The sequence below is a fragment of the Lynx rufus genome, unplaced genomic scaffold (assembly GCF_022079265.1).
Source record: "Lynx rufus isolate CCGP_SWC_20201006 ecotype Redwood Valley unplaced genomic scaffold, mLynRuf1.p SCAF_36, whole genome shotgun sequence".
NCBI classification, from domain to species: Eukaryota; Metazoa; Chordata; class Mammalia; order Carnivora; family Felidae; genus Lynx; species Lynx rufus.
In genome coordinates, this window is record NW_025814852.1 from 3,207,885 (window position 1) to 3,232,378 (window position 24,494).

General features: G+C 64.8%; 1 protein-coding gene across 2 annotated transcripts in view; it reads left to right on the top strand.

Moving 5' to 3' along the window:
- COL5A1 (collagen type V alpha 1 chain) overlaps window positions 1–24,494 on the top strand; it is a 148,203-nt gene that overhangs the window by 26,829 nt on the left and 96,880 nt on the right. For both annotated transcript variants that reach the window (XM_047093810.1, XM_047093811.1), the window contains exons 2-4: window positions 7,793–7,960; window positions 12,531–12,744; window positions 13,752–13,914. In XM_047093810.1, the coding sequence (XP_046949766.1) occupies window positions 7,793–7,960; window positions 12,531–12,744; window positions 13,752–13,914 (545 nt within the window). The remainder of the gene's footprint in view (window positions 1–7,792; window positions 7,961–12,530; window positions 12,745–13,751; window positions 13,915–24,494) is intronic.

A 24,494-nucleotide genomic window follows, 5' to 3' on the forward strand; every position in this document is an offset into this window, starting at 1 on the left:
TGTGCCCCCTGTTGGGAGGCCCTTCGAGGAAGGGGCACGAGCTGGTGCCAGCTCAGGGAGGCTGTGCCTGCCTCTCTACCTGCTGCCCTCCGTGGCCTTCCAGAACCTGTTTGCGTCCTGGCTGCGTCACCTGCTCATGGAATCCCCGTGTCCTGAGGACTCACACCCCCCCCCGCCCCGCCCCTGCTGCCCCCAGGACCACAGTTGCTGCGTGGACGGAACGCCACGGGCATCTGCTGGAGGGAAAGGACAGGACCGGCCAGGCCGCTGCGAAGGGACCGGCACCAAGTGTGGTCCTAACTGGACGGCCCAGAAGCGCCCGCTTTTCCCAAGGCTGAGCTGCAGCCTGGGGGGTTTCTGGGCCCCCGGAGGACGGAGCAGGAACGAGGGAGGTCAAGGTCTCCCGCCAGCGGGGCGGGTGCGGCCTGTGGGCCGAGGGCGTCCCGCTTACGAGCGAGGACCCAGCCGTTTGTGTGCGCCGGCCGAGCGAGGTCAGGCTGGGGGGCGCCCCGCGCGGTGGCCCTGGCCCGCTGACCGGCCGTGGGGCGGGCTCCGGGTCCCCTGTGCCCTCTGCTGTCTGCAACGCCGTCCGGCTTTCAGTTCTGACGGGTTCTTAGCTCACCCTGCCCCCCGCCACGACTACACTTCACCCTTAGCGTGACACCGTGAGGTCAGAGTGAGGAGCAGGATGCGGCCTTCCCGCTCCCCGTCTCCGGGCCCTCGTGTTGGCTCACGGAAGGAGCGCTCCCAGGGAGCCCGTCCTGCGCCCCACAGTCCCTGCCCTCCTCCCCGCACACGGTGGGGGCGGTTGGGGGGGGCACGGGGCCGGTGCCCCGTGTCGTCCAGCAGTCCGATCTCAGGCCGGGTGAAGGGAGTCAACGCTGCTTGCGCCGTGGCCGTGGCCCCTGCCGGCCGGCATCCCGGTGCCGGCCACCCCTCGCGGTGTCCCTTCCCTATTGCCGACGGTGACGGGGAGCCTCCGGATGGAACCCACTTTCCCCAGGGCCGTGGGGCTTGTGGCGGGGGGGGGGAGCTGGGACCGGAGCCACATTTGCCGAGCCCTAATCCCGGGGCCTTCGGAGGCCCCCCGGGGGAGGCGGCTCGAGGAGGCCCGTCCTGGCCGTCCGGTCGAGGACACAGATGCTGCACAAATAGTCACGTGCCACGAAGCTGAGGCCGTGTCAGCGCCCCGAGCTCTTGCTTAGAAACCGGAAAAGGGGCCAGAAACACCTGACAGACGGTGTCATTGGGCACGACGGGCTCCGTGCTGGGCTCACCCCCAGGGAAGACAGACTGGCAGGGGGTCAGGGATGTCGTAGGGGAGGCTAGTGGGGTCTCTCGGTGGGGGAGGGACGATGACAGCGAGCCCCCGCCAGGTGCGCCCTCACGTCTGTTCCCGCATGGGACCCTCCAGTGCCCATAGGGCAGGGTGGGCAGAGCCAGGCTCCAGTCCAGCCCCCTCTAGCCTCAAAACTGCCTGAGCTGGGGTCCAGGGGTGCTAAGGCCCCGCGGCAGGTCCCTGGGGGCTCGAGCAGGGCGGTCGTGCCGCCCGCCGCACGACCCCAGGGCTCTCTCCTCAGGGACCGTGGTGGAGCGGTCCCCGCAACGCCGTGGCATCGGTGGGGTGGCGGCCAGTGAGAGCCGGGGCCTCCTGGACGGGACCGGGCCCTGATGTCCGCAGAGGAGTGATGGGAGCCACCGAAGGGGGTCACGGGGCGGCTTCAGGCACAAGGAGCCCGTCTTCCCCGTGTGGCAGCGAGCCTGGCCTGCCCCCAGTCGATGTGAGCTCCAGGGCTCTGCCCTGTGGCAGCCCCGGGGTGCCGGAGGGGGAAGGACTTGGAGGCGGTCTGAGCGCATTTTCCACCCCTGCCTGTTTGCTTTGTTCCCACAGTTTGGTCACTGAAGAGGAATTTCTGTCGGAGCCTCCGAAGGCCTGTTTGTTTTCCGACCTGCTGGGCTGACCTTCCTGATGGGGCCACGGAGGGCTAGTGGGAGGAGCCTCGGCCCTGGGTCGGGTGTGGGGGGGGGCTCTGCCCCCCCCTTCCTCGCTGGTGTCCCTCGTCCTTCTTGCTTCCCCGAAGCGTAGGAGGGAACTAGTAAGGACAGGGCAAGGGCTGGTGCTTCCGCGGGTGACCGTGTGGCGCTCTGCTGTCACGGGACAAGTGGAGCCCTGGGGGGCGGTGGCCGTGTCTGCCGGGACCAGGGGTACGGGGATCCTCCTGAGGTTTGCAGCCCAGGGGAGCAGACCGCACACGGGCCTGAGGTACCTGAACTCACGGAAGGGCGCATCTCTGAGAGCAGCGAGGTTACCGCACGCGGGAGGCGGACGCGCCGTGATTCGGGGACCGCGTCATGAGCTCCGTGTGGCCCCTGCCTGTGCCGAGTGGACGCGGGTTCGGGGCTGGCATGGATCAGAAGCTGTGGATGGCTCTGTCGTGGCCCCAGCCGGGTCCCAGCCTGCTGGGGCCACTCGGGGTGGTCACTCCCCGTGTCCGCCCGTCCTCGCTCTCGGAATCAAGGGCGCCCGCACCCAGGTTATTTATGACTCCTTCTAGCTCTAAAATTAGACAGTTCTGAGAATTTTGAAGGTGTAAACCTTGGTGGTTGTTTAGAGAACTCTTCACGTTTTCTTTTGGCGGTAACGGTGTTGACTCAGGGGTGCAGAGCGCCTGCCACTTGGCTCGTCCCATTGGGTTTGTCCGGCAGCCCGCAGACACCTGGTGGGATTTGGCCCTGGTCTCCGTTGAGAGGAAACGGTGGGCTGTGGGCCTTGGAGGGTGAGCCGTGGTGTTCTGGGGCCGGTGGGGGGGGGGGACGCGGCGGGGGGGAGTCCCAGCACGCGGATGGAGTCCCTACAGGAAGGGCTGTATCGTCCCCGCTGGGGCGCCGAGGGCGCAGGCTGCGTGCCCCGCTTCTCCCAGCAGCACTGTCTGGAACCTGGAGCCTTCAGCGCTCCATGCGTGTGTCACAGGAGGGCCGCAGGAGGGCCACCAGTGAAGGCAGGGGGGCGGACAGGGGCTGTGCAGGTGAGCGCAGGGCAGGGACAGAGCTGCCCAGATCAGCGCCCGTCCTCAGAGATCCCTGAGCCCAGAGGCCGATGGAGCCGGTCACCGTGGGGGACGGCGCTGATGGTCACCTTTCGATGAGGTAAAGGTGCTGTGATGCCCCCACCCCTGCCGCCCGGCGCCTGGGGTCTGGTGGGAGCCCGTCGCCCGAGAAGGGGACCCGGGGTCCCGGAGATGTGGCAGGTGGACGGGACGGCACAGGCGCGCACTCCCTGGTGATAGAGTCCCGGAGGGCACTGCTCTGGCTTCGGGCCCCGGGACTCGGAGGACCGAGGAAAAGGTCCTCTCCCACGGGGCCTCTGTGACCTGGTGGAGACCAAAGGCACCTGATGGTTCCAGGTCCAGGGAGCAGGTTCGGACAGCCCACGAGCTCCTCCCCGAGCCCGTAGGACGGGGGCAACAATCAGCCGCCGCGCCGTCCGGCCGGGATGGGCAGAGCCGGGGCTTCAGAGGCAGTCTTCACCCTCAGCAAGTGTCTGAGAACACGTGTGGCCTATTTAGGGGAAAGCAAAAAGCAAAAAGCAAAAAACGAAACAGAAGGAGTGGAGCTTGAGCCCGAGCTGGACACAGGTGCCCTGTGCAGGGGGTCTGACTGTCAGGGCCCCGCGCTCGTGCCTTCTGGGCAGACGTGGGGGCTGTGCGCCCCCCCCCCACCCCTGACGGCTGGCCAGCTTGGTGTCCGTGTGGCCCACAGGCGGTGGGGCCGCGCGTGCCCCGGGCGTGCCGGGCTGTGAGGTCACTCCCCGGGGGCCGCTTTGGGGTCTCGCGCCCTGCAGTGTGCCGCGGGGCGGGGGCAGGAGCCCCGGTGGCGTGGGGCACCCTGACTCTGAGTCCCCAGGGGCTCTGGGCAGATGGCTTTTGGAGTGACTGTGGAAGGTGCAGAGGCCGCCCCGTGTGGTTGGTGGCCGCGCCGGTTGACCTGTTAGCCAGCCGGTTGTGAACCGTGTCCGTGGCGCCTCCGGGCCCCGATCCGGGCCGTTCGTTTCTGCTTCGGCTCCTCGGTAGGCCACTCGGTCCCGCGTTCCTTTCCAGGCTCCTGGTGCCGCCTTTTGGGCACAAAGCGCCTGTGGCTCCAGCCCCCGGGTGCTAGGACCTGGTTTGCTCCCCGAGACCCCAAGACCGCCCAGGAGTCTGCCAAACATGGTTTTCAGCTCCCTGGGCTCCGCAGAGCCTGAGTGGGACGCGGGTGCCCGCTGTTCCCAGCGCACGGTGCCCCGCGTGCGGCGAGGGTGGCGCGGTCTCACCGTGGTGGCGGTGGCCTGGTTTTCACGCTGGCGGCGTCAGGCACCTGAGCGGGCGCTGGGCGGGTGCCGAGACGCGGCCAGTTCCCTCTGTGTCTCCACGGGGTGCTGAGACGCGCAGGGGGGAGGCCCGCCCAGCTGTTGTGGAGGGAGGAGGAGGGAGGGCTCGTGGACTGTCCGGGGAATGTGCCCCGGGCAGCCTTTGCTGGCAGAAGTCCTCTCATTGGCCTCAGCGAGGCGGTGACCTCAAGACCTTCTCCCTGGGGACGGTGGCGGGGGGGGGTGATGCTGGTCTCAAACCAACGGGCACCTGTCCCCAGAGCGCTGTTTCCTGGGGGCGTTCTCATCCTCACGGAGGCACCGAGGACCTTGGTTTCTTAAGAAACTGCCTTTTGACAGGGAGGCTGTGTCAACGGGAGGGAAAGTCCACGGAAGTTCTGTCCTGCCAGATGCCTCCCAGGCCCTTCCCACACCTTTTATAAAACTTCAAAGTATTTTTTTTTTTTTTAGCTCTGGCACAGGGAGCCCCTGGCCGGCAGGAGGGGTGGCGTTGGGCCTGGATGGTCTGGTGGCCTTTTCAACTTGTTTAGCAGAGGCCTGTGAACATGTCCCGGAGGCTTCTGGAAAACAGCTCTCCCCCACCGGCGATGGAGAAAACAGGTTTGCGAGCTGCCCATCTGGGAAGAGCACGGCCAGCTATCGGGATGGGGGCCCCGAAAGCCCAGCCGGGATCTCTGGTCGCTCCCCTGGCCACCGCCCGTGCTGGAACCGAGTCTCAGAGATGAGCCAGAACTGTGTGCCATCACTGTGGCAGGTGAATGGGCGGCTGGCACCGGCCGTCCCTTCCCACGGCCCGAGTCCAGGTCTGGGCTCTGCCAGCGCCTGAGCCCGATGTCAAGCGGACAGACGTCCGGCAAGGGTTGTGGGCAGCCCGTAGGACGGTCGCCAGGGCCGCGAGCTTCAGAGGCGCCGCCCCCGCCGTGCGAGGGGGTGACCGCGCCGTGTGGGGGGCTGGGTCCTGGCAGGAGCCGAGAGCCACCCAGGGAAGTCACAGAGGCCTCAAGAGGCAGTGATCCTGTCCACGAGCGGAGGTCAGTCTGGACCGAGAGTGTCCCGGGTCCCCACGCTGTCCCTTCCCCCACCCACCTCTGTATCTCCTTGGTTACAGCGACAGGGGTCTGTGGCAAAGCTGAGTTGTGCAAACGGCCGCTGGCGGCAGAAGTCTGGGATCGAGGTGACATGGTGCCTTGCGGGGAACTGAGGGCGGGGGCGTGCTTCGTGCTGGAGAAAAGCAGCTTCTTCTCCTTGCGGCCCCGGTGTTCTCGGAGCCTGGCCCGGGCTGCCGCGTCCCGCATCCCAGCCCGTCGCCGTGTGGGGAGGGCAGCCCACGGGATGCCCTCTGCACCTGCCGCCGCCCTGGACGCTCCCCTCCGGGCCTGCCCTCTCGGGCACGGGGTCTCTGTCAGGGCCTCGCTGGGCACGCACTGAGGCTGCCCAGCCTCTGGGGCCCCCACGCTCTCCGGTGGTTATGCTGAGCTCCCAGTGAGGCAGGCAGCTGCAGGATTCCTGGGATGCGGGAAGGGGAACCGATGCTGGGGGTCCTTTCTCACCTCCACATCCTCCACCCCTGTTAGGAAAGTGGGACTTGCCTGTGGAGCGAGCCTCGGGCATGTGGTGAGCCCTCTGGGGAGGAAGGCTGGGGAGCCGATGAACTGAGTAGTTGAGGAGGGCCCAGGATCCGGGACAAGCCTGTGAGTCCACTCAGTGGGGGCTGAGTTTTTAGTAGCAGGTGTCAGAGTCTAATCCAAGTTGTGACGAACATAAGGACGGATGTATTGGCTCATGTGGGCGATGGCTTCAGGCACAGCTTGATCCAGGAGCAAAAGCAGTGTGGCAGGAGTCTGTCCCTGCTCGCTGACACTCCCCTCAGCCCTGGCAGAGGGCTGCCTGAAGCTCCTGCTTCATGGTCCCCAGTGTGTGGGGCCAGCAGAGCCCCAGGATGGAGCTTTGTTGGCCTGGGCCAGTGTCTGGTCCACCAGGGCACCGACCATCTGGGACCAGCTGGTGCTGTGGCCTCATTGGCCCGGTGGCAGGGACGGGGCCAACCCCCTACCCCTTCCCCCACCCCCGTCCCCACAGGGAGGTGCTGGGGCTGGGCTCCCCTAACCTGGGCATCGCCCGCTGTGATGTGGAAAGCGTTGGGGTTCAGAGCCTGTGGCCGAGAAAGAATTCTCGAGACGTCTTCGGTGCGAAAAGGTGGCTTTATAAAGCACGCGGACAGGTCCGTGGGCAGGAAGAGCTGTGAGAAGCGACTGCTTACCCACCGCCAAGTCGGGAGGGGGCTGGGGACAGCACAGGCCTCCAAGGGATTTGGGAGCAAGGTTTCCAGGGCGCCGAGAGGGCTCACTATTGTTGGGAAAAGGTCACGTATTACCGTATTACCGTTTAGCAAACCCTCAGTCGTGAGACCTTTCAGATGCGTATCAGGGGACTTTACGCTTGGAGTCTGATTGCTACCTTATATCTTGGGGGGTAGAGGTGAAGGACGTTTCCGAAGGGATTTTTACGCGATAAAGGACGCTTACAGGATCCCGGAGGTCGGGATGAGGTTAAGCTAAGATCGCCTTTTGCCCCTGGCGAAGTGTCATCACCGAGGCAGCTGGGCTCCCAGAGGGCGGTGACTCTGCCTGTCCCAGGGACTTGTCCAGGGGCTGGACGCAGTGAGGAAATTTAGGCTTTTCCTTCTGACTCTAAGTTGGAGTTTGTTTTCTCCGCGGGGACTCCCGGGGCCTCTTGCAGTAACGTGAGCTGAGCTTTCCGTAGGGAGCCGCCTTTGTTTGGGGCAGGTGTGTGGACAAGCCCGTGGTCCTCGAAGCCTGGAGGTCCCTGCTCTTTCTGATGTGAAGGAGGGAGCCGGGGTACAGGGAGGCCACGTTCGGGCCCGAAGGCCCTGGGGCACCGCTGCCCTTCTCGGAGGAGCCCCCGCCGGAGGGCCAGGAACTTTCCGGAAGGGAGGCAGGGACCTGCTCCTCGCTCGTTCTTGGTTCTGCTCTGTCTTGTAGGCAGAGGTCTTCTGGGGACAAGCGAGAATTGCATCTTTGCTGTAAACAGTTATGGGACAATCGTGTGTTAATCGGGTGACGAGGGGGATAAAACGTGCTCAGGGCGCATGGGGTGTGCGGGCTCCAGCAGAATCCATGCACGGTCAGTCTGTGTTCCGCCACCAGGGGGGGTCCCACCGGCCCTGCAGGTGCCGGTGGACGAGGGAGCCGGGCAGGCGAGGGTTCGTTCCTGCGACGGGAGCTGGGCCGGGAGCACGGCTCTGGGGGCCGCAGTGCACGTCCCCCCAACACCCGGCATCTGAGCTGGTTCTGAGCTGCCTCCAACTCCCCTGAGCCCTCCGGCGCTCCTGGGAAGGTGGGGGTGCCCTGTGCCGCTCCTTCCCTGCCTGTCTAACCCCACACCTCCCTTCCTTTGCCATTTCAGCTCAGCCAGCAGATCTCCTGAAGGTTCTAGATTTTCACAACTTGCCTGACGGAATAACAAAGACAACAGGTTTTTGTGCAACGCGGAGATCTTCCAAAGGCCCAGATGTCGCTTACAGAGTCACGAAAGATGCTCAGCTCAGCGCACCTACCAAGCAGCTGTATCCTGGTAAGAGACGGGCGTGTGTGTCCTCGCTGGTGGGTGGTGGTGAGGGGATGTGTGTTCTGGTGGAGGGCACGGCTCTCCCCTCCTGCCTCCCGCCAGAGCGCAGAGCTGGAACCCCATGTGGCGGGAGAAGCACCCTTGATTTTCCAGGAAGCTCTTCTGAGGAGGCCGGTTTGAGCTCGTTATAGTGAAAAAACCCAGCAGCCGTCACATGAGCCCTCACCACCGAAGGTGGGGGCGTGAGGCCTTGTCCATCCCCCTCGCTATTCCAAGCAGGTGCATCTCCAGCTGTAGACAGACTGCCAGGACCCCAGGTGCAAAAAGGTGATGGACGGTTCTCCGGTGAGGTGGAGAGAGACCCAGGGTCATGGGAAAGGAAGCCCTCGCACACAGAGGCTTAATTGGGGGCAGTGACATTGAGAGACGCATGAATCGAGCATCACGGCTCCCAGCAAGAGGGTGCAGGCTTTTAATGAGAGGTGATTGCCAAGCGCCAGGCCTCTGCTTTTAATGACGCGCCCGGCACGGGGAGCGCTGTTGGCTGCTAAGACGTGGCATCCGAGTCGTCCTGGTCCCCCGGCTGCGGACCAGTGTGGCGCCCCCTCCCCACGCCCCAGAGTGAGTTCAACCCTCTGGGCTTATCTGGCCGCGGGGAGACAGCCGACGGCCGGTCGGTCGATAAGCTCTCCCCCTGCCTTAAAGGAGCCCTTTTCGCTTCGGGTCCGAAAGGGGCCGGGGCGCCAGGTGGATCCGTTCACCTTAGGAGACGCTCTGTAATTATTAGAAGACTGGGCGTCATCTGTTTGGTGACCTGGCTGTGACCCCGACCTTGGGCGGCCCTTTGACAAATGGCGGTGTCTCTGCTCCCGCATCCCCCCCCCCCCCCCCCGGGTCCCGAGGGACACATTCTTCCGGGGGCTGCTGTCTGCTCCCTGGACCCCTTGGACTCAGCCGGCCTTTAATCCGTGGGCCCTTAGGAGGCTGTCCCTGAGAGGGGCCGGGTCGGCCCTTTACAAGAAGGTCACTCTGGGTAGATGAGGTCAGCCAGGGACACCGCGTCCCCTGCGGAACCGTCAGGAGCCCACCTCTGGGTCAGGGCCCCCTCGTGCTCCCGGCAGACGGCCGCAGGGGCCTCCGTGCCCAGCATCCCGGGAGCACTTCCTCACCTTTGGGGCTGAGCCTAGACACGCGTCTTAGGATCGCCCTCATTCTCGTCTTCGCCCAGAAGCTGCCTACATCCTGCCCCACGTCCCCTGCCCTAGAGAGACTTGGGGGGCTGGGACCAGAGAAAGGCTCGAGGCGGAGCGGTGGGGGGCTTCCCCAGGCCCCGGCAGCCGCGCGGAGCGTGTGTGATGCTGTCCCCGCGTAAGGCCTCCTGGGGAAACCAGGTGGGCCGCCTGGGAGGTAGCCTGCCGGACGCCTGGCTCGGGGGGTCTCGGTCACGACAGACTCCTGGGGTTTCTTTCCTTCTGTCTTCCCGGCCTCCTTACGTCACGTCAGAGAGATCGCATGGACCTCGGAATAGAGACTAATTATCGGAGGTCTGGTCTGAAGTCAGGAGTAAGACACGGCATGGTTTTCAAGCCCTCGTTTTCCCTAAGCTCTCCAATTAGTAACTTGATTACACAGTTAGCGTTTAAATGCTCTGACGGGGTGCTCTGGTTGCGATTAGCCTGTGGAGTCGAAGGAGCCCAGACAGAGCCAGACAAAGCTGGGGACCTGCCTCGGGCTGATTTGAGCAGGGGTTTCTGCGGGGTCCCTTCTCTGAGTGTGGAGCCGCTGCGGTTTGCCGACCCCCGTCAGCCAGAGTGGCCCAAGGACGTTCTTCCGGGTCCGTGTCCTGTGCCCGTGGCCTCGGATGTGAGGAAGCACACGGCTTCTGTCCCTTCTCGCGGAACCTCTGAGCGAGCCCAACGCCGGACGTCCTTTCCGCTGTGACGCCCGCCTCCCGGGGCGGGGGACAGTGTGGCTGCTCGGAGACGCCTGGGTCAGCTGGGCCGGCCGTGTGGTCCGGTGGCCACGTGCACGGTTTTAAACGTGTCTTAGAGCAGAGGGAGGCCGACGTCCAGCTGATTAGCTTCCATGAGGAGAAGGCCCCGGACTTGTCTGCAGCGGGCCACCTTGATCCTCTGGGGACCAGTGGCCCCTTCACAAGCCGGTGGCCAAGGCTCGCGGGTATTTGGGAGCCCTTGTGGGGACTCTTCCCCCAGCGTGGGCCAGACACGGGTTAACCCAGGTGCCCACCTCGCCCGCTCATTTATTCTGCGGCTACGTACGGGCCTTCCGCAGCACAGGCTTCTCTGGGGAGCCCGGGTACCGTCGGGGGGGACCGCAGGCGGGCAGCCTGGTGCTGTGTGCACCTGCTAGCCGGACAGAGACTCCTCCCTGACCCTCAGAGGTCTTCCTCGTCTCCTTGGGCCCAGGGGTCTGGGTCCTGAGGTCAGTGGACCCGGGACGGCAAGCGGGGACCTGTCCCGGCAGTTGGCCCTGGGTGGCCCTGATGCCGTGTAAGCAGTCTATAGGGATTAAGGCAGAGCCCAGAGCTGTGACGCTTTGGGGGGCAAGCCGGAGAGGGTGGTGCTGCTTGCCTGGGGGTCCCCGGGCCTCGCCACTCTCTGCTTGCAGGAGGGACACCGTGTCAAGGAAGACAGGCCCGAGACCCTAGAAGATACCATCATGGGTCCCCCGTGAACGCAGGAGACCAGTGTGTCCCATCAGGCTGCCCCCACTTCCTGGACGGGCGTCTGCCCTGGGGCCCCAGTGACAGGGGCTCCTCTGTCCATAGAACCAGCTCGGCCACATCCACACTGTGCCCTCATGATGGCATGCTTCCTCATGATCACGGGCCCCCTCCTCTGTTCTTGTGCCTTGGATTGGGGTCCCCTCTCCATTTTGTCCTCCACCTGGTACCCTCGGGGCCCCCGAGACTCCCTTCATGTTCCGGATCCGAAGCAGGGGCGGGGTGTCACAATGTGCCCCCACCCCGTTTTGCCTTCCCCCCAGACCTTCCCTCCTGGTGGGCCTGGCGCTCCGGATCAGCCTCTGTCCAGCAGAACATCCTGTCCGGGAGCTGTTGGCGAACGAGGATTCAGTTTAACAGTGATGCCCTTATTAAACTCCTACTGTATACTCAGACTGCCCCAGTGCCTTTGGGCCTCGGCAAAGTAGACAGGAAATGACTCAAGGAAGTCATCCCTTAAGGAAGTCATTCGTCTGCCCTCTGTCTCCACCTTGGGACCCCCCCCCCCCACCTCCCTGAGTTGGCCTTTGGGGGCTGGTTGGTTTCACCGGTCGAAGCAGCCACAGCGTCTTCCTGTTGGCTCGCCCTGGCAAGATCTCCGCACCCTGGGTCCTGCAAAGGTCACAGAGGCTGCAGCATGCAGTTTTCCTGCCTGCCCCTCCCCCCTTGGCCTGGTGCCCTGGAGGTCCCCTTGTCCCCAGCATGTTACCCTGCAGCTAGCTCTCTGCTCCCGTGAGCAAAAGCGGGGGCAGTGGCCTGGCTGTGCAGCTCTTCCATCAGCAGAGGGCGCTCACGGATAGCTTCTGGGCTGGACGCGGCCCCCACCCCAGCCCTGCCGCCCCTCGGACCTTGGGGCGGCTGCTCGACCGGGTTGCCATCCCAAGGAGCGGTGGGTCTGATAACAGAGTCCCTCCGCGTCCAGGTCCGTGAGCCGGGTCCACAGCCCCGCGTGACGCTTCTCACCCCCGTCAGTCAGGGTGTGGGTGCCCACACCTCTCCGGGCGCTGCTCCTTGTGGCCGGTTCCGCAGAGCGTTTCTGCGTGGCTCCCCTGTGTCAGGACCAGCCACGCTCTCTCCACGCCCCGGGCCCCGTGCAGAATTGCGGGCTGTGCCGCTGTCGCGGCCAGAGAATGGCGCGTGAGAGTGGGGAGGTCGGGCGCACACGGAGCGGGCCTGCACGCACTCGGCGGGCCGCGTGGGTCTGGCTGTCAGTGACCTTGTGTTGTTTCCGTCCTGAGATGCAAAGTGTGTTTTCTGCCATTGACATACAGGGTTGGTTTTTTTCTTTCTTTTTTAAAAGTTTGGGTTGAAGTCCTTTGATTTCTTTCTCCCTTTCTTCTGGTTTGCATATCAACCGGGAAATGGCAAAAAGTATGGTCCCTGCTTCTCGCCTTCCTTTCCCCTGCCCTCTCTCCCCCTCCCTCCCTCCTGCAGGCACCAAATGAGACACAATCTGCCAGGTCCAGCTTTAGGAACAGCGATGCATCTGGAACAGCCCCTGCTCAGAGGAAGCTGACATCCTAGGAGGTTCTAATTAGGATTTATACGCAGATGTGTTGAGGAACTCAGGAGATGACATTGAAGGCTCACAGCTGGAAGGAGCAATCAAGTTTGCCTTCACTGAGCTTCAAAGAGGATAGGCTCGGTCACGTGGTGATAGGGAAGGGCTGCAGGAACAGTTTGATCAAGGGGCAGATGTGTAGCAGATGGCTGTGCACCACCATATGCGTCCGAAGTTGCCAGGTCCCGCCCGAGCTGGTCTCTTTGCAGAGCTGCGGCTACGTGCAGCTGAGGGCTTCCTGACTGCCCTCTTCCCTCTGTCTTCTGTTACAGCGTCTTCATTTCCCGAGGACTTCTCCATTCTAACCACTGTGAAAGCCAAGAAAGGCAGCCAGGCCTTCCTGGTCTCCATCTACAATGAGCAGGGCATCCAGCAGATCGGCCTGGAAATGGGTCGCTCTCCGGTTTTCCTCTATGAGGACCACACAGGGAAACCAGGGCCAGAGGACTATCCCCTCTTCAGGGGCATCAACCTGTCGGATGGCAAGTAAGTGGGCACCGCTCGGCAGCCCAGTCCTGCCCCTGCTGGAGGGTCAGGGCAGGCCGCCGAAAGCCTGCTGGCTGCTAAGGGACCTCACGGCAGGACGCGCTTTATAAAAAGCAGGGTAGGGCCAGATGCGCACAGGCGGGCGCCAGGCAGAGGGAGGACGGGGCTCGAGTCTGGAGGCCTGGGTCCTGGTCTCGGCTCGCCCTGCGTGCCTTTGGGGAACGCTTTCTTCTCCCTGGGCCTCTCCGCTTCCCCTGTGTAAAATGCGCTAAAGTATCTCAAATGCCAGGCTCCTGGTCTCAGCAGGGACGTAAAAAATTGTGTGGTTATACCCGACTCCTTCCAGAAAAGATGTAAGATACCCTTAAGGACACAGACACATCAGAGGCGGGAGCACACGATTTAAAAAAAAAAAAAAAAAGCAAAAAAGACAGGTCTTTCCAGAATTCTCTGCTGGGGGCATACCTCCACCCTGGTAGTTTGAAAGTCAGCTCGTCCGTGGCTGACACGTCTGAGGCCCTGTGCGTGATCTTCGAAGAGCCTCGGGATGTGGTCCCTGTGCTTCTCGCTGAGAACTTCACACAGGCCCACCCATCCTCCCCCTCCCCTGCAAGCGCCGTCTTCTCCAGCAGCCCGCAGTCTGCCGGAGGGTCCGGGGGGCTCTCGCGAGGCAGGGCCACTGTGTCTGCCTGCCCTTGACCTGCTGGAGAGCCCGCGGAAGGTTCCAGAGCCCGTGCCCGGGGCTTCCCAGGGAGCTCACGGGGGCAGACAGCTGACCTGGTGAGAGGTGAGAGACGCGGAGACCTCCACGGCCCGAGCGGACCTCCCAGGGCCACGCCGTGTGGCCGACATCTGCACCCAACCTGGTCTGATGGCAGAGGCTCAGCTCGGAGCTGCCCGGCCCCGCCCTGACGGTGCGGGAAATGGCCGTTTGCCGCAGGGCCGCCTGTGCTGGCCTTCCGCGACACGGGCCCCCTTCACCCGCTGGGCTGTCTGTTTCTCTGCAGGTGGCACAGGATCGCTCTCAGCATCCACAAGAAGAACGTCACCTTGATCCTGGATTGTAAAAAGAAGACCACCAAGCCCCTCGACCGCAGCGACCACCCCGTAATCGACGTCAACGGCATCATCGTGTTCGGAACCCGGATCCTGGATGAGGAAGTGTTTGAGGTGAGACGGGGGAGGGGAGGCCGGCCCACGCGCCCCCTGGGCCCAGCGCTGGCGGGTCGTCACTGTTGGATATGGCCGCCGCGGCTGCCCGGCTCCTCCTCGGGGACGCTGGCATCCCGACACGGCCATGCTTCCATCGGCCGAAGCCTCTACTGTCCCAGGGGGGGTTGTGGCCTGTGGGAGCAGAGAGGCCCCTTGAGGACAGCAGTCCCCAGCCCCATCCAGGGGGTCCAGGGACAGGCTCGGGAAGGACACGGGCTTCGGTGAGCGGGGCCCGAGGCTTGTGGACGCGTGCACGGCCCTGCCTTCCGGTATCTTCGGCCGTTCTGGGGAGGGGGCGGCTGTGACCGGCTGGACTGGGGGCCAGAGCCGGGCCGGTGCACGGGAGCTGCTGGAAGGCACGGACCGTGCCACCTGCGGCCTGGAGGCCAGCTTTCCGGGAGAGCGCCTCAGGGATGGGGAAGGGGCTGAGCGGAGCATCCCACGGAGTTCTGCATCTCTGTCCTCCCAGATGGGGGTTCAGCGTCAGGGCGTTAAAGCACTCTGTCCCGCTGGTGACCAGGGGCAGGTGACCAGCGGTTTCCGGATGCCCCGGGGGAGCTCAGTGGCATCACCTGGGGACCTTTTAAAGCACAGACGCTCGGGCTTTGCCAACTGAAGGTGCTGGGGCAGCAGGCCTGGGATCTGTGTTCTAGAAGGCCCTCAGGAGACCGGTGGCCCCTCCAGCTTGGGTGACGTGACAGCCAGGACCCCTCCGCTGGACGTCTTTTCTTTTATGTTTTGCTTGGGCTTTTTGAGGAGGGAGGAGGTTCAGCTGCCACCAGGGCCCCGTGGCTGGAGCGTATTTGCAAACGGCCGTGCTGGATGGTCTCTGAGGGCTTTGCCAGCTCTCGGGGTTCGCCCGTGGGGCCTCCAGAGATGGGAGGATGAGGCGGCATCTCCTGGCGGGACTCCCCAGCGCCAGCGTGAGCTCCCTGCTCACGCACTTGGCCGTGACTGAGAGGTCGGCTCTGTGCCCACCGCCCCTGTGCTCCCCCCTGAGGTGGGGTCTCCGGGTCAGTGCATCTGCTCCGTGACTTGGAGACACCCCCCCCCCCCCCCGCCGCCCAGGGCTGGACGGGTGTTGACTAGATCCGGGGCTCTGCGGGGGCCCCCAGAGGGCAAGAGAACACACGCTGGCCACTTCCGTTTCTGTGCCAACGGCAGTGCCGTCTGCTGCCGATTCCAGGCTCTTCCAGCGGGGAGGGTGGTCACACTGCAGCTTTGAGCAGGCGAAGAATGACTTTCTGAAAGTGTCATCCTTCCGTAAAGTCATAACGGGGCGTGTGGCATCACCGCAAAACATTCCGGGACGGACGGCGGCCGGTCCGCTGCAGGCTCCCCGGGGCCACGCCCCCTCCTTGCGCGCGCGCTGGATCTGGGGCCTCAGGCGAGTGGCTCTCGCATTTCCCGGCCTCGGCTTCCCCATCTGTGCAGTGGGGTCACGGATCGTGAATGCAGCCGCGGCAGAAGTGACCTGAGGTCAAACGTGATAGCGCGTGTCACGCTGTGTCCCTCGGAGTAAGCGCTCGATGAGCGTTAGCTGCTTGTTCTCGATTTTAGTTCAACGCCAAGGCAGGTGCGGAGCGGGGACAGAGCCCAGGGGCATCGGACGCGATGCACCAGCAAGGAAAGACCAGAACAGCGGCCTCTATGGGAGGGTGGGGCGGGAGGGTCCGCAGAGGGAAGGCCGGGGAGCCAGTGCGTGCAGGCCGGTCCGGGGGCCCTGCGGGGTGCGTCCTGGGACGGCAGGGCGGGGTGGGGCCCGGAGCCTGCTGGAACCGCCAGATTCTGCAAGTTACAGAGATACACCCTCTGGGCGCATCTCTGACCAGACTTGCCCAGAAACCCGGGATGAACTGTGAGACAGCCGGGGCCGTGAGCCAGGCGGGAGGCGGCTGTGGGGTCCCCTGGGGAGCTGGTGTCAAAGGCACGGGGGTCACACAGACTGGGTTGAGCTGTCGCTGGTTCAGGTCGCCTGCTGGTGGCAGGATCCGGGTAAAGCAGATGAGCCACAGGACGCTCGTTTGTGTATGGGGTCCCGGTAGCGGCACCTGGGAGGTGCCGGGGGGGGGGGGCTTCCCTGGGCTCACCTATCGGAGCCCTGGCTGTGGGTGCCCGCTGGGCGACGGGGAGCCGGGGTGCTGGGACTACCCATTTCTCGGTTGGTTAGGAAGTTCTGGATAACCGGAGGCGGGAAGGTGTGCCGAGGGAGGGCAGTGACCGCGCGCGTTTGAGTTCATTCGTCGTGCGGCGGCTTTTCTGTGCTGGGCAAATTCTTGGTGATTTCTAGTGCCCTTTGTGCGTTCACGGCGTAAAGATTAGGGAACAGGCTTTATCTCTCTTTAAAAAAAAAAAATGATCCTAAAACCGATATTGCTTCCTTGATCTCCCGACCGAGCCCAGAGGCGCTCAAGAACACGAAATACTGAGACTCCGCGGCCATCGGGAAGGGCCGGGTGGGGCCAGGGCGGGGGCAGAGTCCCAGCTATACCACCGTTCACCAGCTGGGGGACGCCGGGTGAGTTGCCTGGCCCCCCCGAGACTCGGGGTCCCCATCTGCACCGCGGTCGACCCCGTTGTCACGCGTGTGCGTGAGGCAGTGCGGGGCTCGCGGCGCGGCTGAGGACAGGCCGTGTTCAGTGGCAACGGCAGCTCAGGAGCCCTTGCCGTGGCACCCGTTCTGAGTGGGAGGGGCTGCCGGGGTCGCCAGGGCTCGTGGGCCACGCACGAGGTGTCCGTGCTCTGCGGGAGGTGGTCCCCCGGACCTTCCCGGCTGGGAGACTTGCTCACGTTGGGAAACGTGACCTGTCTTCCGCAGTGAGGACCGTAGGACACAGTGGTGCCATGCTGGGATGGAATCCGTGTGAAATGCCTGCACCCGCCAGGCCACGGCGGACCACACTGACCCGGACCCTGGGCCGTCAGAGGCTAGGCCGTGCCGAGGCCCTCTGGCCCTTTGTGAATACTGACCAGCCAGTGTGCTCCCCGTGTGGCGGCTCGGGGTCGAGAGCTGTCCCTTACCTCCGCTTTCCCAGACTCCCCTTGCAAGTTCAGTGCCGGGACTCCTGCCTTAGAGACCAGGGCCTCCAGCTGGGCAGGGCCGGCCGAGGGCGTGCAGGCCTGAGCCCCGGGGCCCTGCACTGGCCCCTGCCTGCACACCGCCGTCTCGGTGCCCTGGGGGCGTGAGCTGCCGGCTGCTGTCCTCGCCTCTCGGGCAGAGTCCTCTGGCCAGGCCGGCCCTAGGGAAGGGTCGGGGGCGGGCTGGCCTGGCCACTGCCTTCCACCCACCTAGTAGGTCCCTGCCCACACGTTCTCTGGAGGAGGGTGAGCCCATGGGGCTGCTCGGGGGCAGCGTCCTCCAGAGGATTCCTGGGAAGTTCCGTGTCCCGTGTCCTCTTCCTTCCCCGGATGTGCCTGTGTCCTGGGACCAGCAGGCAGCCGGGGTCCCGGGGCATTGCTCCTGTCCCCCGAGGTGGAGTGGGTGCCGGGCAGGCCGAGGGCCCACTGTGGGGAGGGGCTGGGGAGCTGTTCTTTCAGAGGAGTGGTGCTGCGGCCTCCCTGTGCAGAGAAAAGTCTTGTTTTCATCTGGGGCTCAGGAACGAGCTTTGTGCATTTGGAAACACACACAAGAGTGCCAGGGGGAGCGAGTGCGTCTGGCAGGAGGTAGGAGTGGTCGTTTCCTTCAGTGGTAGAGCTGGGAGGGAGGCCGGCCAGGTCGGCACTGGCCAGCAGGGCCCCGCGACATCACCCGCCAGCGTGCTCTGCCCTCCCATCGAGCCCGGCCACTCTGGGGACACCGGCACCAGAGAGGCTGCATAACCTGGAGAAGGTCACCCAGCAAAGCTACAGCGGAGCAGGGCCGGCCCCCAGATCTGTTGTTGCCCAGAGTATGTGACAGGACGCTGTCGCAATGCACAGCAGGTGCCACACTCCCAGCAGCCCCTGCGTGTCTTTAGCGACCCGACCAACAGAACTGGGTCCTCAGAAACTGGGTCACGACCTTCCCCAGCCAGGGTGAACCCCCGGTGGCCCAGACGATGCTGGTGGGTGCTTGTTCCCTTGGCCCCACACGGGCCCGAGGACGTCGGAGTCCCCTGACCTGTGGGGTCTGTGAAACCCCGGAACCTTCCAGGAAGGGCCAGCGCAAACTGGGTTTGCAGGCTGCCCCACCTGCCCAGCACCCTCCCGGCCCCGTCTCTGAACCGTGCGGAGGGCCCAGCGTGGCCCTCCCCACCCTCAGCTCAGCTGCTGTTCCAGAAGGAGGGGCCTGGGGGTGGGGCTCAGCGGGGGTTGGGGGAGGGCCTCTGTGGTAGGAGGACCCTCGTCTCCAGGAGGGAGGCCCTCCCCAGGGGCCAGGAGCCAAGTCTGCTTTTAAAGCTGCTGAATGTTTCAAGGGGAAACGAGACCAAACCGGCTGTAAACTGGGGCTTTCTCTGCAAAGCTCCGGGGGCCGGCGGGAGGAAGACGGCATCAGACCCGGGTGACGGTCCTCCCGTCTGTCTGCCTGCCTCTCGTTTGGAAAGACCAGCGATTTACCTCATCCCTGATTCCCATTTTCCAGAGGCCTGGCTTTTCCACTGACATGTTCTTTCCTGGAATTCAGCATTCCTGGGGCAGGAGCGGGGCCTCCGCGGAACGGGGCTTCCTTAGCGATACCCAGGGTGGCCTGGGGTTCCTCCGGGGAGCACAGAGCCACCCTCGCTCGATGCGCGGTTGCTGGCCTCGGGATCTCGCCGGGCTTGGCGTCTGAGGCCCGGGTCCACGTGCTGGCTCTCGCTGTCCCAGCCGTGAGCTCTGCAGCCGTCCCGTCGCCTGCCACAGGGGCGCAGGCGAGGGACCCAGGGCTGGGAAACCGCAGTCTGGGGGCCTCTGGAGCCGCCAGACTCGTCACGGGGCAGCAAGGGGGGAGTCAGAGAGTGAAGAAATGCCACAGGGACGGCGGGGTGAGCCATTCGCGTAGCCTGGGACTGCTGGAACCGGCAGGTGGCCCCCGTGCCCTGTGACCCTGGCGACCGTTTGCAGGCCGCCTGGCCCTGCTGGATCCGAAGCCCCTCCCTGACCGGCGCTCTCGGTCATTCCGCTTCTGTCAGCCTCCCCGTGGCGGCGTCGTCTCGACCCAGACGTCTCTGCAGAGCGGAACCGCGGGCACGTCCTAGGGTGTGCTTTTCCTGTCCTTGGAAGGTGGCCGAGAGGGGCGCACTTGTGGGGCTGGCGGGGCCAAATCCGCGTTGGGTTTCAGACGCCAGGTGGACAGACGCGCACGCGGTGGGAGGGGACCCGCCCGAGGCTCCCGGCTCTGCTGGCGGTCGCCGGTGTCTCCCATCCACGTCCCCACTGGTTGACGGTGTTGAGGGGCCAGTGCCCCTGCCCCCCACCCCTGTCCACAGTGTCAGGCCCGGCGGGGACCGCGGCTCTGTCCCCCTGCTGCCAGAGCGAGGTCCGGGCCGCCCCAGACACGGCCCCCTGGCCTCTGCACGGAGCCCGAGCTGTGCAACCGTGCGGGACGCTCTGACTTAGCCCGTCATGACCCCCGGCGGGCTAGACCCCAGGGCTAGGTCGAGGGCCTGGGGGAGAGGGCAGCTCAAACCCGGGCTTTCTGACCGCAGATCGCATGTCCTGGACGGGCGCCCAGCAGGTGGAGCTTGGAAGGGCCCGGACCCTCCAGCACGTCCGCTCCCGTTCCCACCTGCTCCTTCGGGCCCCTCTGGGCTCTTCCTCGGAGCGCCCTCCTGCCGTCCGGCTGTGTGAGGGGACAGCCCTGCGCCCCCGGAGGCGGTTCTCGGGCAGACCCCATGGGACGTGGGGGGACATGAACGAGCAAGGTCAGGGCCTCTTGACTGGGTCTTCAGCTCCCCCCACTTCCCAGGGACCTTCCCTAATTCCCGGAAGGGCAGCGATGTTGGCGTCCCCACGAGTCTCCACAGTTGGGTGGCTTAAAAATACAGAAACTTGTTCTCTCCCGGTTCTGGAGGCCAGAAGTCTGGCCTCAAGGTGTCGGCAGGGCTGTGGTCCCTCCAGAGGAGCTTGGTGGGGGTCCCCCCTGCCTCTCCCAGCTCCTGGTGGCCCTGCGGTTCCTTGGCTTCTGGCCACGCCCTTACAGTCTCTGCTTCCACGCGTACGCCCCTTCCCCTCTTTTCGTCTGTCTCCTCCTTCTAAGGACGCTTATTAGATCCAGGGCCACCCTAATCCAGGATGTTCTCGTCTCGAGAGCCTTAACCTTGTTACATCTGCCAAGACCCTGTTTCAAGTAAGACCCCGTTGGTTCTGGGGGCTAGGATGAACACTCGGAGCTGTCTTTTGGAGTCGCTATTTAACCCGTTACCCAGACCAGTACGGAAGGGGGTTCGCCCATCAATTCCCGTAGGACACATGTGGGTAATGACAAGCTAGTCCCTGGGCGTGGTTTCACACTGAGGCTTTCTTGGGCCATTGAGTCGGGTCTGGCCAAGGAGGCAGGATGCTAAGGTTTTCCCGGCTGGAGCGGGTGGTCAGGGGCAGTCCTGTGCGTGGCTCCTGGCTTGTCTGGGCGCCTACTGGCCAGTAGGACAATGTGCAGGGAGTTTGGGGTACATTTCTGTGTCCAGGTCCAGGAGGGGCTGGGCAGCGGGCAGGCGTGGGCCTGGATTCTTGCCTGGTGGCCAGCAGCCTGCAGGCTGGGGGCCCGTGACCAGCTGGGCGGCGGGTGGGGTGGCTGCCTAGCGGAGGCTGGCAGGAGCAAGGGGGCGGTGGGTCTCAGGCCGACGGCCACGCCAAGGGGCTCTCATGTGGGATTGTGCGTCGAGGGGTCAGGGGTGTTCGGGGTGGGGACCGGGCTCTGAGGATGTGCCCCTGAAGCTGGCCTGGGTCATGCCGGCTGCTCTCATGGTCCCTGTCGAGCCAAGCAGCTGGGGCAAGTGCTTGGCTCTACCCGGGGGTGGGGGTGGGGGGCGAACTAGGAGGGGTCAGAGAGACCCCGCGGGGTCGGACGGGTCTCGCTTCTGTCCCGCGTCGTGGGACCTGGCGTTTGCTGCGGCCTGGCCGGAGAGGCCTTCAGTTTGTTCCGTGGAAACCGTGAGCGCAGGACCCCGTCCGGGCCCAGGGGGCTGATGCGGTGTTGGGAGCCCGGCCTGTGGGATGACCTTCTGGTGTGTGGGTCCCTGGGGAGGGTCGGCACCAGGGTTCCAGGGAGCGAATGTCATTTTGCGGCCGCCTGTGGTGCTGCCGCGGGTACGGGCTAGGTCACATCAGGGGAGGGGAGGCGCATCGGTGGCTCTCCTGGAGGCGCAGGGCATCGCGGCCGATGCTTCTGGACGCAGGTAGCGGGGGGCAGTGGCCCAGGAGGGCCCCCTTGCCCAAGCTGGGGAGCCGCCCGTGTGGGCAGCTGGAGGGCAAGGGGGGTCCCGCTGTGTGCGGGGGGTCTTTTTCTTGGCCGCCGCCAGCTGTCGGGGGGTGTGGGGAAGCTTCAGCCTCGCCCTGGTCCCCATGGACCCCGCGCACGGACTCGGGTGGGCCTGGGACTCCAGGGCGGAAGATGGGGCCGCCAGGCTTGTGAGTGGCGAAGGTAATGCCTGATGAAGCCCCCAGCGCCGGGCATCAGTCCACCTCCAGGGTGTTCTCCAAGGGCCCCAGATGCGGGCGCACGTGTGGCCGTGACTTGTCAGACTCCCCCGACCGCAGCGGTGGGTGGTGAGCTGCTTGTATCCGGACCATGCCTTCGGAGAAAGAGCCTCCGGTGCCGGAGGGTCCACGCGTGCGCTTGTGGGGTGCCCCCTTCCTGAGCGTGTGTCCCAGCCTTGGGGGGACCCCTGGGCTCTGAGAGCTGTGAGGAGTGTTTGTTGGAGGGCGGCGGTGGTTGGCCTCCGAGTCTGCGTCTCCGAGAACGTGGAAAGCCCGTCACAGACGCATTCCCTGCCCGTGTCACCCCGGACTCGTCTGGAAGCTCTCGGCTCCGGGAGGGACAGGCGCTGGGGGCCTCTGCATCGGAGGAGCCCAGGCACCAGGCCGAGCCAGGAGGCTTGTTCAGAAAACCCGAGGCCCCGAGATGGGGCGGGGGCTGTGCCTCCGAACGTGCTTCCTCTGTTCCGCTTGGAAAAGCAGATAATAGTGACGTCCCTCCCGGCGTTCAGGAAGGTGCCTCCTGCCCTAGCTGCTGGTGGTCTTATCCTGATAATTGCCCTGACGATCCTTCGTAGCAGCCCAGGACACGCGTGGCATTTGCTCCTCAGCGCTCGCGGGGTACCTAGAGTCCAGAGAAGTAAAGCCACCTGCCCCAGGTCGCACAGCCGGGAAGTGCGGGGCCAGACTTTGGGCCCAAGTCCGGACCCTTTTCCTGGATCCGGAGGGCATCCTGATTCTCAGATGACGTCAGCCTTCGTCCCTGTCCCTTGGGTCCCTTTAGGCGGCACCGCTGCCTGCTAACTTCCCTCTGGCGGGGCCCCTCCAGCCGGCCTCCGTGGCCCCAAGGCCCCGAGTGCCCTACTCAGAGTGACCCTCCTCCTTCCTGCCCCGGCCATCTCAGGCCCCGGATCTTCCCGGCCTCTCCAGGCGGCATCTGTGCAGCGACGGCCAACCCCACAGTCCGTGCCCTTAAGCACGCCCTTGAGCAAGGTCTGGGGGTGACCAGCCGGCAGCCGGGCGTGAGGGTGCATCGGGTGCAGAGTTTTCTCAAGTGCGGGAGCGCCCGGCCCCTGAGCCCCCCTCCCACCCCCCCGAACCTTCGCAGCAGGGATGTGTGTGCTCTGGGTGCAAGTGAGAACCTTCTGACGGCTGTGGACATGCCGAGGGACCCCGGTCAGGCCTGACTGCCACACATGACCCCAGGTGACTCTCTCGGTTGACAGTGTATGACTCAGAAAGGTCTTTGGGGCTGGGAGCGTGCTCTGGAACCGAGAAAATGAAGTTCATCGGGGATGAGTGTTTCTGTATTTGGGTTCAAAACAGCCAGCTGCACCAGCACGGGGTGGAGAGGCGTGGTGGCGAGGCATTTCCTACGGAGGGCGCGGAGGGGTGCGTGTGCGTGTCCATTAGGGGCCACGGTGTGATGTGCCACCTTAGTACATCTGGGACAGAGGGCGGGGTGGTCGCGGGTGTGGACTGTGCCTGGTGGAGGCTGAGGTAAAGACCTGGGGTCTGAGCCTAGGGTTCGCAAGGCAAGAGAGAGAGAGAGCTGGTGCCCGAGGGTGGGGAGTCTCCTCCGGGGCGTGGGGATAAGCTGGTGGGCGAGCGAGGACCCGAATAGGCTCTGGACCTCGTCTGCCCGGGCCCAGCTCTGAGGCCGCTCCTTCCGGGGTGCGTTCCTTGAGCCCCCGGTGGTAGCTCATGACGACGTCACCTGGGCTGCCCCCCGAGGCAGCATTAAAGCCTGAGGGTGGAGGCTGGAGACGCCCACCCCCTCATCTTTGGGTCCGTAAACCTCAGGACGGGGGTGCCGGTTGAACAAGTGAGAGCAATGAGTGGTGGTGACGGCGGTGGCCCTCGTTCACCTGTCCCGGCCTCACTGGGTTCCAGGTCCGCCGAGTGTCCCGCACAGGCCGTCACGCTTCGTCCCGAGCACGCTCCTGCCCAGTGGGGCTCACAGGTGAACACGCAGAGGCCCGGAGGGATGAAGCGATTGTGCTTCAGGCCCCGCGGCCGGGGAGGGAAGGACCCAGTGCCCCGGCCACCACGGCCAGCGCCCTGTGCCTCCCTGCCGCGGTGCCCGGGGTCCACGTTCCTTCTGTGCAGGTTGTCGCAGGGTGCCGTCCGCCGGGCTCGGAGGTCCCCCACGCCCCGTGGTCGGCCCAGTGGCGGCGGGCTCGCTGCTCCCGAGGGTCCGGAGGGGGGAGGACAGGACAGCCTCCCTCGTGGGCCGCCCAGGTGGCGAATGGCTGTGCTGGGGGCCAGATGCCCAGAGCGAGGTGTCCTGGGCCACACGGCTGGTGGGCAAGGGTGTGAGAGCCACGCCCTACAGAGAGTGGTGGGATACGGAGGTCGTGGGCCATCGTCCTGGCCCCTGCCTCTGGTTCTGCCGGCCTGTCAGTCTGGGGACGAGGTGTGCCCTCTCTGAGGTCACCAATCTGACCCTGTGGTCACTTCGGCCAGTTTCGGCGTCTGATGAGACTGAGACCTGACCCCCCACCCCGGGCCACCGTGCCCTGGCCTGTCACGGAGACGTGTGTGTGTGCAGACGGGACCCTAGACACCCTGGAGCAGTACCTGCTGGTGGCAGAGGTGACCATTGGATCGGGACCGGAGGTGCCCACGTAGCGGGGATGGTCACGGATGGGCCACGGGCCAGGCGGCACCTGGGGGGCAGCACAGGGAAATATTTCTTTAACACCTGCCCACATAGCGTTAAACTCGCTCTCAGGCTCCACGGGTCCTCCGAAAATCGTGGAAAAAATTATCTCGACCTCCTTTGGCTCGGGGCCTGCCTTTTCCATCGTGTGAGTCACGGGTCAGCAGTGTCGCACAGGGTTTTAAATGTGACTTGTTGGGGCCACGAGGGCTCGAACAGGGACATACGGTGGCCTTTCACGTGTGGTGCCTCCCGGGGCACCGAGGAAGCGGCTCGTGAGGAG